At 31.3% G+C, this 13,150-nt stretch overlaps 1 protein-coding gene across 1 annotated transcript; it reads right to left on the bottom strand.

Annotated features, from left to right (window-relative positions):
• Positions 1 to 10,566: 10,566 nt before the first annotated feature.
• LOC130987858 (bidirectional sugar transporter SWEET14-like) lies at positions 10,567 to 12,807 on the bottom strand. Its single transcript, XM_057911563.1, has 6 exons — positions 12,688 to 12,807; positions 12,230 to 12,266; positions 11,872 to 12,082; positions 11,602 to 11,760; positions 11,367 to 11,486; positions 10,567 to 11,031 (listed from the first exon to the last, which is right to left on the bottom strand). Exons 1-6 carry the CDS (start codon positions 12,731 to 12,733, stop codon positions 10,786 to 10,788), a joined length of 819 nt encoding a protein of 272 aa, XP_057767546.1. The 5' UTR covers positions 12,734 to 12,807; the 3' UTR covers positions 10,567 to 10,785.
• Between the last annotated feature and the right edge of the window lie 343 nt (positions 12,808 to 13,150).

Consider the following 13,150-nt stretch of genomic DNA (forward strand, 5'->3'; position numbering starts at 1 on the left):
TCATATTAAACATTTTAATAAAACGTTTACAACTAGTGTGTTATTAAAATATGTGAATGATTTAAACTGTGTTCACAACCATACAGAGGAGTTCGTAAAAGTTTGAGTCAAACAAGTATCAGAAAAAATTCCACTATATTAGAGTTGAAAATTCAAATTTCCAAATTCAAAGGTTAGACATTTAATTCCATGAAAGTTGACAATTCAAAGTTGACATTCCTTCACCACATGGCATGCATAATATCGGAATATATCTGCAAGAATCTTCATCTCTATAATGGGCAAAAAAATATGCAGAATATTGGATAAGGCCAATCAGGAAACCTTTTATTTGGCTCTAAAAAGTCAGCTTAGAACAAAATTTTTGCTATAAAATAGAGCTCAAAGAAGCAAGACAAAATTCAGGCTAATGGCAATATATATCATGAGGAAGAGAGGGCTTACATGTAGAGAAAAGCTCTTGTTTATTAGCCAAGAATGACTTGCCTCAAATCTTATTGAGATAATAAGAAGGCCTCACAATAAATTTGTGCTATCTATCTTTCTATCTATCTATCTATCTATCTATCTATCTATCTATCTGTGTCCATATATTATACTATCATTTTATCTATTTATTTGTTGCATGCCTCACGCTCTTGATTTTGAGGAAGTCGATCTTGGCTTAGTTGACGGGCTCTTCTCGTTCATGTTAGTCCTCTTCTTCCCTTCCACCTCCGGCACAAGAACATGGTATTTTTTTATTTTTTAACAGATGATTTATTATATATTATGTTGTGCATGGCATATGCACGAGAGGCACTCTCCCGTGCAATTTGTCATTTGTATGTTGAATTAGTTCAATATAAAAATGACATTGTCATTTGTATGTTGAAGTAGTGTCATTCAGAATCCAATTGCACGGTGCAACTGGTTGCACGGGAGAGTGCCTCTCGTGCATATGCCATGCACAAAGTGTCATTCGGAAATGTTCAAGTGTCAGTTCCCGAATGAAGTAGTGTCATTCTGGAAACCAATTGCACGGTGCAATCGGTTGCATAGGAGTATTTGTGTACGAATATTATGCAAAGAGAAAATAATGATTTTGGTTCCTAGTTATACGTATATATATCATTACAAAATAAGCATTTTGAGTTCCGCCTCGTCACAAAGGCTGATAATAAATTATGCATTCTTAATACAATGGGTACTTCTTTTAAAGTAGATTAGTGGGTGTTGGGTTGAGCTTATAAGCTCCTTAAAACAGTTTATAAACTGTTAATTAAGGAGCTTAATATAAATTAATTCATAGTGTTAATTTGACAAAATAAATTCCTAAGGCGCAACTTATAAACTGTAATAATAAGTGCATCAAAAAATAAGTTACTTTATACCCTTAATATATTTTTTCATAATGTTATATGCAACCATGCATCATTTTTACAAAAATCTTTTAACTATTGTTTGTTATTTTTTTATATACTTTTTCAAGTTTATCTATCTTCAATTTTCTATCTCTAATAAAAATTTTCTCCTAAATACAAAATTCTCTTTCAGCCTATAAACTCAATTACTAAATATTTTGATAAATTATAAGTTCTTTAAAATAAGTTCAGTCAAATTAACACTCTCTTAAGCTGAAAATTCGAGATAAAGGAAAGAGGTAAGATCCTATAATTCTTTTTTGAACATAGATAGAGAACTTTATGTTCCATAATTAATGTACCATTTGTGCGGTTTAGATCCATGGGCTCTAGCCCGATGCAAATTTCTTGTTTGTATTTTAATTTTATTTCTAATTATCTATAGGGTTATTCTAATCACTAACAAGATTTAAAAAAAAAAATCTATTCACTAACAAGTCTATTTATTTTGGATTTTGGTCGTTACACTATTTTAGATTAAAATGGAATTAGTTTGTATTTTTGAGCCAAACTACAAAGGAACATGAAACGATGTTGGCCAAAGCCCAAAAGAATCTTTTTGCTTCCTTTTAAACGGTAAATATTCTTTGGAGCAAATGATACAATTTATTTTTAAGTTTAATTATCTTCATGTTCATAAAGCTGACGTTGGGATCGACGATTGTCTTTTAAATATTGTAGTAAGAATTTATTTTTATTCCAATTGATTATTTCTTTTACTGTGATTCTTGTTCTTTCAATTATACACAGCTCCCCTAGAAAACTTATGCAGAACAAATTTTATTTTTCAAATTGAGAGAATGAAACACATGGAAATGAAATTTATTTTATAAATTGTTCTAAAAAAGTATAACATAAAATATTGAATTGAAAAATATTAGTAATAACATAACAGGCTGCCCTGAAAAACTTATGCAGAACAAATTTTATTCTTTTTCTTATTTAATTAAAAAAGAAAAAACTAAGTAGTTTAATTATTATTTTTTAAATAAAAAACAATTTAGCTATTTTATTGTATTGTTCACATTGTAACTATTTCTTTTTGCAGTTTTTTATTTTTTAAATAAAATTATAAAAATAGATACTACAATATAGACGATATAGTAAAATAACATCGTTCCACTTAAGCATCCGAGAAGGTAATTCATTATTCCATCTCCAAATTTTATATAGCTAGATATTTTTCGAAAAACACTGAAAATCAAGGATTTTTTAATAAAAACAAAAGTTGGAGACATTTATTGAAAAACGCTGAAAGTTAGGATCACAAGACATGATTAATTCAAACAAATTTTGTCGTATTAATATATCTATGTAAAAACAAGAAATACTATCACATCCAATCTAATAAAGAAGAAAACTGAACAGATTTTCATTATCGCGGGCCACTCTCGTTCTTCATATTTGTCTTGTTCTTCATAAACACTTCTATAATATTTTCGAATCCAACAAGTTCGAAGAGTACGTGATTGAGCTACCTGCAGTGTTTGTACCTATTTTGAAAGCGTTTGATTTGAATGACAAAATATATTTTGATTAATAAAATAAAATAAAATATTTTAATTATATATTTGATTTGCATAATTCGACCCACATTTTAATCATAAAAAATTAAATAATAAATCATTTATCATCTCAAACTTGAATGGATTATTTATCTCATCCACCAAATTCTACACAAAAGGCCCATGAGAGATAATACGAAATTCTATATACTCCTTTCATCTGATCAATTGTAAAGGTTAGTTTCCTTTTTTTGAGTGTCTCCTATATATAGGCTAGTTTATGCATTTTTAGTTTGTTTTTATTTAATTCTAGCATTCATGAATTATCGAAGAATAAATATAGATTTATTAGAAAATTACTTATATAATTTTCTGCGATAGATGTTCCATTATATTATTGCGGCATGACACGTTAATTTAAACTACGTGCAAGAACACGATACTTAATTAGACTTGAGATTGAGATTGTCATTATACATAATGATAAGTTAATTATTGGCACCACACTTTATTCATTTTGATGTAGTTATCGGCCACGAGTAATACGTGGAATTTTCCTCTCTTTTTCCTTGGGGTTCGGGTGGGTCAGGGTGGGTTAAAAAAAATAATAAATAAATAAATAAATCAAACGTGGCAGCCAAAAAAGGTTAATACACATATAAATGCATGTGGGTATTAACTTATATATTTGACGCAAAAATCCCGACATAAACGTTTCACGTATATTTGCTTTAAAAAAAAAAAAAAACTTTGATATAACTCCATGTTTTATGAGGTTATAAATTTATATTTTCGATAGTAGTTGACTGAAAAGACAAGGGAAAGCCCCATAATAAAAAAGATGAAAGGAGTTTAAGATAATCAACGCTTTTTACAAGAGATTAGATTACATCACTGCACTATAATTTGTAATAATAAAATATTATTAAAAGTGCCTAAACTTTATATGCAAGTTGCTTCCGAGAAAATCTAACTAAAAGTTGATATAATTTGGGATTAAGTATAAGTTGTTATCAAATATTAGTAACATGTAATAAAAGAGAACTAGTTATGATATATATTGATGTGTATTACGATTATAAATTGAATTGCAAGTAAATTATTTGTGACTATAAAACATATTTATCGGCAACTTTAATTTAAACACAACACAAATTAAGAGCTCTTTTTCTCTCTCCCTTTTACAAGTTATTAATTGGAATAATTTTTTATATAAATTAATAATATTAAATTAAAAAATTTAAAGGCTGCGTCACGTGAACTCGAACTTAAGATCTTTGGCCTTAGGCATTAAGCCATTAACTCCTTTTACAAGTTATTAATTGGAATAATCTGTGGTGCAATCTTTTTCAATTACACGTGTTTGGCTTTAGGCTTTTAAATCATCATGGTGAATATAAATCCAGAAAATCAGAGTTATATATAGAAATCTCTTATTCTTTTTTTGACTGGAATACCGTATATAGGCATGGCCGCATGGCTTGATAATAATATTTACACATTTTTTTTTTTGTGCGGTTATGCTGAAATAAAATTTTATTTTGTGCTGTTATAACGACTTTGAGATTGTGCATAATAAATTATTTCTAAACCTAACTCTTTTTTCGATAGATAATATTTACACAAACTCTCATGTGCAAACACCCGCATGGAAACAATAATTAGGGTTAATTATATATAGTTTATGGTTTGAATTTTTAAATTATTTTTTAAAATTATTTAAATTTTTAAAAATATAAAAATAGCCCGAATTTAAGAGCGAGCCATTTGAAAAAACGCCCTGAACTTTAAAAATATACAAAAATAATCTAAACTTTAATTGAAATAATTTATAAAAATAGCTCGAACTTTATGAAATACAAAAAATGGCCAAAAACCTTTCATTGAAATTATAAAAATAGCATGGATTTACACGTTCAGGCTCCTGACGCGGAAGAATCGCAACGCGAAAACTACAAGGAATTCCTAATTAAATTCACTTGAGTTTGTATTGAGTTTTGCACCCAATTATCTGATTTTTTTTATATTTTTAAAATATATTTTTATGAGTTTAGTTTACGGAAATTCAAATGATTTTTTATTGATTTTTTTATATTATAGGACGTCCTATAATAGTTTGTACTTTCCTTTAATTTTTGGACATTAGGCCACAGCGGCTACAAACCACTATTTTTTATTTCTACTTTATCAACCTATTTATAACTTTATCACACATGTGGCACACCATAATTATGTTCTTTTTTTATTCTTCTTATCTCACTATCTAGTAAAAGTTTACCATTTTCTACTCATATATAGCTCACTCAACTAACATTTATTAATTAAAACTCGTGCTACCAATTAATCATGCACATTTCTTATGGGAGTATAAAATATATTTTTAAAAATTTTAATTAATTTTTATAAATAATTTTAAAGTTCAAATTATACTACTTTTAAATTTTTATTTGCTTTTTTATAAATAACTTCAAAATTCGAACAATAAACTACAACTAACATTAATTATTAATGAACAAATGTAAATCAAAGTTTTTAAATCGGGCGGCGGACATGAAAGGAATACGTGTCTTAACATGGGACAGAAAGACACCAATTAAATGCTGAAGTCATTCTATCATATTTGTCCTAATTATAAACCCCAGCTTTTCCTTGCAAAAGTTGAAAATTTTCGATATGATCGAATCTTTGTTATCCTTCAATGGAAAGATCAAGAATTTATATCACCATGCATATATTATCTTGTGATTTTTCAATTATTATTTGAATAATCTTTTTCCCAAATAGTACACCTATTATATATAGATAGGGTTACTGCACCCAAAATGGCAACATTTAAACATAATTGACAAATTTTCGATACAATTTTTAAATCTCATCAAATTAACACCATCTTTTTTTATATAATAAATTAACACTATCTTTTGATTTGGTGCAAGTCATACATATTTAATTTTTTCAGCTATCAAATTTTGATGAAAAATTCTTAAATGCATGTGCTAATTAAATCCTACGATTCATTAATTTTGCGATACGTGACAGTTTGATTTACTATATATATTTTTAGCGAAAGTGGGAAGATTAAGTTAAGAAAATGGTGGCTCTAATTAACTACAAGCCGAATTTATAATGGATTTATATAAATAGTACATGTAATTAAATCTGTGATAGAAGTTTTCAAATTTTGATATAGAACATGAAATTTCCTTCATCCATGCATGTTTAACATTGTGGGCCACAATCAATATTGCAGCATATCATATAAACCACAAATTGTATATGAAAGTTTTGCGATTATAAGCCTATATGTATATCTCGTGAATTTTTTTCGGCATATTTTGACTGAGCACATTTTATAACAATTTATTTTTGCAAAATGAAAATAAAAATAAAAAATTGATGCTATAGCAATCTGATGTTGAATTGTATAATCGCTTAAAAGTCCGAATTTCTTGGGTTTTGATTATTACAAATGGTTGGTCAGAATCCTAGGGTTAATACTTCAATTAAAAAAGAAAAGTTAAAGGTGCGACGAGGATATATGTCACGTCTTTAGAAAGCACAATTGTACGAGTAATACATAATTAGTTCGATTAATTTTTCATCATTTTGACAAAATATTAATATACTCTCTTTGTCCCGTGAAACTTGAGCAATTTCTTTTTAACACGGGATTTAAGGAGTTAGTATTTTGTGTGGTAGGTGAAAAAAAGTGAATAAAGAAAAAAAAATCAATATAGGAAAAGTGTTCAATCTTCGCGTGACAACTGCTCAAGCTTCACGGGACGAAGGGAGTAATAGCCAATCATGTTTTGTGTCCCGAACTTTCAACAATTTTCACAAAATATCCACAATTTTTATTTTCTATTCAAACTCCCTTCCTTCCTAACCCCAACTTTTAGCGTTTTTTAAAAAAATCTTGTTATACAAAATTCGACGACAAAATGATGAGTCATCTCTTAGAATTCTTAGGTGATTTTTTTTCCAGCTCCGTCTAATAAAATTACGACGTTACACCTATATAGCTATAAATATCCGGTAAGATGACTCATTAAGCGTCACCTAATTTTGTGTAGTAGGACTTTTTTTTTTGGGGAAATGTGCATATAGGCCCTTCTAGTGGTAGCCTTTATAGCGTGTAGCCCCTCTTATTCACTGTGTGTGCAACTAAACCCCTGAACTCAAAAAAATCGTGCAATTAGGCCCCTCTGACCAAACGGCGTTAATTCTTCTGTTAGTCAATCATTTTTTAATTTTTTAATTAAATATGGGGCCCACCTTCACCATTCAGCCTCCCCCTCTTGTCGGAATCCGGCCAGCTTCTTCACTCTGAATAGCTTCTCCTGATTCGCCTCCAAAATGTTCGACGTGCCCCACGCGGAGAAGAGTGGACGGCCTGAGCGGGCCGGAGAGGGCGTTGTACGAGAGTTCAAGGAACTGGACGGTGGAGAGAGAAGGCGGGAGGTTGCCGGAGAGGGAGTTGCGGCTGAGGTTGAGGTGCTCAAGATTAGGAATAAGGGCGAGGTCGGGGGTGATGATGTCGGTGAGGTTGTTGTTGGAGAGGGAGAGTAGCTTGAAGGACTGGAGCTTTTCGAGGCCTCGGCTGATCTTGCCGGAGAGGCCGAGGTCGTCGAGGCGGAGCTCGGAGACACGGGTGTAATTGAGCCGAGCTCGGTGCTAGAGACAGCTTGGCGGCGGAGGGGTCGTGGCATCGGACCAGCGGCTTCCAGTTCAGGTAGCAGAAGCCGAAGAGAGCAGATGTCGGCGCGGTGCTTCTTCTTCAGCGGGAAATAAAATCGGTGCGTCTTCTTCTTCTCGCAGCCCAATCGATTCACGACGAGGTTGGGCCGATTAGCGCCTGAGGCGGAGGCGACGGCGAGCAATCGACCGTCGAAGAACACCAGATAATGAAGCGGTGGAGACGGGAGTTCAGATTTGGACGGCCCGATTGCCGGTGATTGGAATCGCAGATCTGGTAGAAGGCAGTAGACAGAACTTTGGACGGACGGAAAAGACGCGAGGCGAAGGGACAACCATATTTTAATTAAAAAATTAAAAAAAAGGTTGACTAACGGAAGAATTAACGCCGTTTGGTCAGAGGGGCCTTATTACACGATTTTTTTGTGTTCGGGGGTTTAGTTGCACACACAGCCCATGTTTGGTTGGGTGTTTTTAGAGATTAGAAAGGGATTCAATTAATTGAATCTATTACTTGTTGTTTGGTTTAGGTAATGGGTTAACCATTACCCTTACTTGAGGGTAACTCAATCACCCAATTTGTTACCCCTCAAAATAGAGGGGAAACAAAAGAAAGGGAATCCCTTACTAATGATTCATTTCCATTGTTAAACCAAACAATCAATAAAAGTAATGGTTATTGTTACCATTCCACTCCTTTATTTGATTCCATTCCCTTTCCATTCCTCTACTTGAACCAAACGAGCACACAGTGAGTAAGAGGGGTTATACGCTAGCCACCACTTAAAGGGTCTATATGTACCTTTTCCCCCTTTTTTTTAAAGCTCAAAGTTAGGGTTACGTTTTGAATTAAAAACAAAAATTGGGGATATTTTGTGAAATTTCTTAAAAGTTAAGGATACAAAATATTATTAATAAATACTTTAAAGTTATGATTAACCTGGCCTATTATATATATACTCTCGTAACTTTAAGCTTCCACCATATGCCAGTGAGTAAAGCTAGTGGGTAATAAATTAAATGAAAATAATAGGAAATGTTTTGTGATACGAAACCAAAAGAGCTTTAATTTAGATATGAGGGTACGTAGCAATGAATCCAGACACCTTTTAAAATAAATATCTTAATCCACAGATAGATATGATCCGGCCATAACACAACGTAAATAGACAGTAAAATATATTCCCAATATTCAACAATAATGTAAAATTATATAATAAAATTAGTATGTAAGAAGGATATGTATATATATATATATATATATGTGTGTGTGTGTGTGTAGGCATATTAATTATATCAATAAAGAACAAAAAGAAATCTCAATTATAAGTGGATTGTGGCATGTAGCTTCAGCACCCCCGTCTTATTTATATTTTCTTTTTCTAAACTTATAGTTAGTTATTTTGCCAAATAATTTTAATATATAGTTTGGATAGGCTAAAGTTGAAAATTTAAAGGCTAATTAATAGCCCATCCAAAATATACAGTCCATCTTCCTATATGCACGTGTGTATATATGAGAATGAGAATTCTTATTTAAAATAAAAATGGAAAATCAATCTCAATCCTTCGATCGTGAAAATCTACGGTGAATGCATCATTTTAATTGATGATGCAACATGAGCTTGAATCCTATAGAAATCGATAGATCGAGTGCAATTAATTTCACGGCGAATATAATAACTTTACACGTTAGTGCAATATTTGCAGTTCTCATTTTAAATTGCGGTTTTCACTATAAATCATTTTGCAATTCAACTTCAGTTTTTCAAATATTGAACAGTTCTTTTCCTTTCTTTATATATATATATATATATATATATATATATATATATATATATATATATATATAGGGAGAGGTTCAAATAAGAACCACTAATAAAATAAGAACGGAGAACCATTTTAAGCCATTCGATCATCAAGATCTACGGTGGATGCATCATCTTGGTGGATGGATGCAGATGCTGGGTTCGAATCCTGAAGGGAGCAAAAAAATTATTTTTTTCGGATGCATTAATTTGTATAGCAGATGCAGTAATTTTATTGGTTCTTATGTTCTCACGATAATTGTGGTTCTCACTATAACCGCACCCTATATATATATATATATGGAGAGGTTCAGGAAAGAACCATAAATAAAAGAAGACCGAAGAACCATTTTCAGCCATTCGATCATCAACATCTACGGTGGATGCATCATCTTGTTGGATGAATGCAGATCCTGGGTTCGAATCCTGAAGGGAGCATTTTTTTTTATTTTTTTGAGTGCATTAATTTTAACAGCGGATGCATTAATTTTTACAGTGAATGCATTAGATTTGATGGTTCTCCCGTTCTCACAAATAATGTAGTTCTCTCTAGAACCACACCCTATATATATATATATATATATATATATATATATAGGGGAAGGCTAAAATCAGAACGTTTCTTAAAATATAAATTATGAACCATTTTCAGCCCTTAGATCATCAAGATCTACGGTTGATTCATCATCTTGTTGGATAAATTCATGGTCCTGAGTTTGAATCCCAAAGGTAGCAAAAAATTAATTTTCGCAATTCATACCTTTATATAGTTTATTCATGCGTGTTATACATAAAATTCATGCATTTTTGCTGGTTCGTAATTCTTAAAATAAGGGTGGTTTATTATATATATATATATATATGTGTGTGTGTGTGTGGCTCGACTTTTTCATGCAAAAACTGTATATGATAAAGCAGCCATTTTTCTGTTCTTTTATACAGCAGAAAATAAAATGTGCGCTAAATGTATACATCCAACCACGTTACGTCTTCTACTATACACGTGCATGGCATAGTTTTTTTTTTTTTTTTTTTTTGAGGAAAGTGCATGGCATAGTTAATTAAACTCAAAAGAAATATACAAGATATTTACGATAACAACATTTGACGTGGCCTTCCCTATATATGAATAACCGATCGATCGAGAAAACAAAATTCTATAAATAATTATATATATATTAAAAAAAAGGCATCCAAATTTCTTTCCAACATATTGAGAAACAAGAGACGTGACGAGTCTCCCACGTTACATCATCTTCCAACAACAAATATATTATTAATACACATTAAAAGCCAAAGTTAATTAAAAGCATAATTAAATTAATTAGATAATCACATGCAGTTGGATGCCATGCAAATCAATAAAAATTCCGATCAAGCTTGAGTTTGCGGCGCTGCTTCGACTCCATTAATGTTCTTGTCCGAACTCAGAAGTGTGCTTAGCTTGAAAACTTCAATGACTGTGTGATTAGGGTTCTTCATCATATCTTCCTTTACAACACTGATTTGCTTTCGAGTTTCTGGAAGCTTCTGCTCCAATATGGCTTTGTCTACGCTTCTGTACCTCGCGTAGAGCGCCATTTGAAGCAAACCGAAGATGAATCCGAGTACGTTTGGGATCTACATAAACGACAAAGAAAAAAATATGAATACGTAGATATATTCTACGTATTACACGAATGCATTCTATCAAACATGAACATGTGCACCACTATTTTAGGGCAGTTAATTTGCAAAAATATGCCATTTGTTTGTTTAATTTCAACGCTGGTGAGCCATATTTGGGCCCAATCGAGGAATTTAGTGCCACATTTAGGCACCAAAATTGCTAAAATTTAAAATAATTGGCATAATTTTATAATTTTGAACAAAATTGGCCGCCCTAAGACAGTGACCTAAAAAAAATTTAAACTCGATAATGTGTGTGTGTAACAATATTGCATGGATTTACGTACCGCAATGTTAAAATCTTTTAGCAAAAGGCCATAGAAAAACCACATGACTGCACTAATTGTAAGAAAAAATGAGAGAAGAAACGGCATATGATCCACGTTCTTGGTTCGTATCACTTGCCTCTGCAAAAAAAAGGTGACATAAAATTATCTTATAAACTTCGTAATCTGATGAAATAAAATACGAGACCAGTGCATAATATTTTCATTTTCGTATAATTCATAAACTCCTACTCACCAAAATGCATAGAGGCGCGACGAACACGCACAAGGAGAAGACGAGACAAATCCATCCGACAACGACGACGCCTTGCGAAGGCTTCATTAGGAAGTGAGTGACGCAAAATATTCCCATCCCACAAACAACAATCAAGCCGAGTAGCTTCATCGTGGTTAGCTGCGTTTGCATCAACAAAATATAATTGATTAAGCAACTAATCCATGCATGCATAAACAAAATTTAATTAATTTTCAAGGGGAATAATAATAATTATTATTATTATATTACCTTGGAATTCTTTGAGGCGTAATAGAAATAGAAGATAATGTAAAATGTCTCGATGATACAGCCAACTGAATTAATGGTGATTATGAAAGTAGCGTTGCATTTGAGAAGTGCGTAATATATCCAAAGCATTGCACTGAACAAAGCAACCACGTATGGAATCGATTGAAATCCTTCACTTGATTTTTTCTTGTAAATTTGATAAAAAGTTGGTCTGCCAAAATAGAAAATTTAAATTGTAAGATATAGATATCGATAATATATATAATATATATATATATATATATATATATATATATATATGCACATGAAAAATGGAAGTATATATATGTATATTAATTAGTTGTATATATATACTTACATTGGAGCGAGAAACACCATGAACGAGACAATATTGCCTGCAGATAAAGATCGAGTTATTTTAATAATTAAAAAATTGTTATGATGCAAGAAAATATGTAAAATTAAATTCTCACCTCAATGATTAGGTTAATACTATACTAAAGTTGCTAATTACGTTGCATAAATTGACATCCATGCACGCACAATCACCTCAATCATGGATTAACTTTTATTTGTGAAAAGTGGGATGCATTTATGTATCAATATAGTATTAATACTAAAACTATGAAAAAATAGAATTATAGTATTATCCTCTAAAAAGTGCATTATGTTGCTTGTTTCAAAGCACGTACGTATGCTTGATTGAAATTCATGATTGCCATGCAGACACAATAGCTCAGATTTTTTTTTTTTTTTTTTTATTGAACACTAAATAAAATATAATTGTATAAGAATGAAAAAAGTGGAAAATTTTACCAAGTAGTCCAAATGCAAGAGCCCAATGTCCAGAGAAACCAGCCATATCGCTCTAGCAAATTTAGAGATTGAAATAATAGTCTTTATATCTCAGATTTTATGGCTAGGAATGGGTTGGTATGTGCCTATTTATTCAGAAAAGAAAGGGGCACTTGTGCAATAATGTGAATTAGGTGGGAACTTTTGCATGATAAATCATACAAAAAGAAATAAAGGTTACCTTTTTTAATTCATTAATTAATATTATATAATTTGCAGGCGATCAGGGGCATAACAGTCATTTCGTATTTTGCAATTTGCAAGTCGGCGAGCTTTGTGGAACAGTTTGAGGGGTTATATTTGGGGTGATTTTCTAATCCCACCATTTTATGTGTTATTATGTCTCATTTTTATATTTATAATTATTTTAATAGTAATAGTTTTTATAAAAATAAAATTTATTAATATAATATTATGAATTATA

This window comes from Salvia miltiorrhiza, chromosome 6, assembly GCF_028751815.1.
Source record: "Salvia miltiorrhiza cultivar Shanhuang (shh) chromosome 6, IMPLAD_Smil_shh, whole genome shotgun sequence".
Lineage (NCBI taxonomy): Eukaryota > Viridiplantae > Streptophyta > Magnoliopsida > Lamiales > Lamiaceae > Salvia > Salvia miltiorrhiza.

Bases quoted from the DNA above. Each gene is read 5' to 3' on its own strand.
- LOC130987858 (XM_057911563.1), bottom strand. From the start codon at position 12,733: ATGGCTGGTTTCTCTGGACATTGGGCTCTTGCATTTGGACTACTTG. The intron at 12,267-12,687 runs GTAAAATTTTCC...CTTTATCTGCAG, and splicing joins TCTTGCATTTGGACTACTTG to GCAATATTGTCTCGTTCATG. The intron at 11,761-11,871 runs GTAATATAATAA...ATGCAAACGCAG, and splicing joins ACGCCTCAAAGAATTCCAAG to CTAACCACGATGAAGCTACT.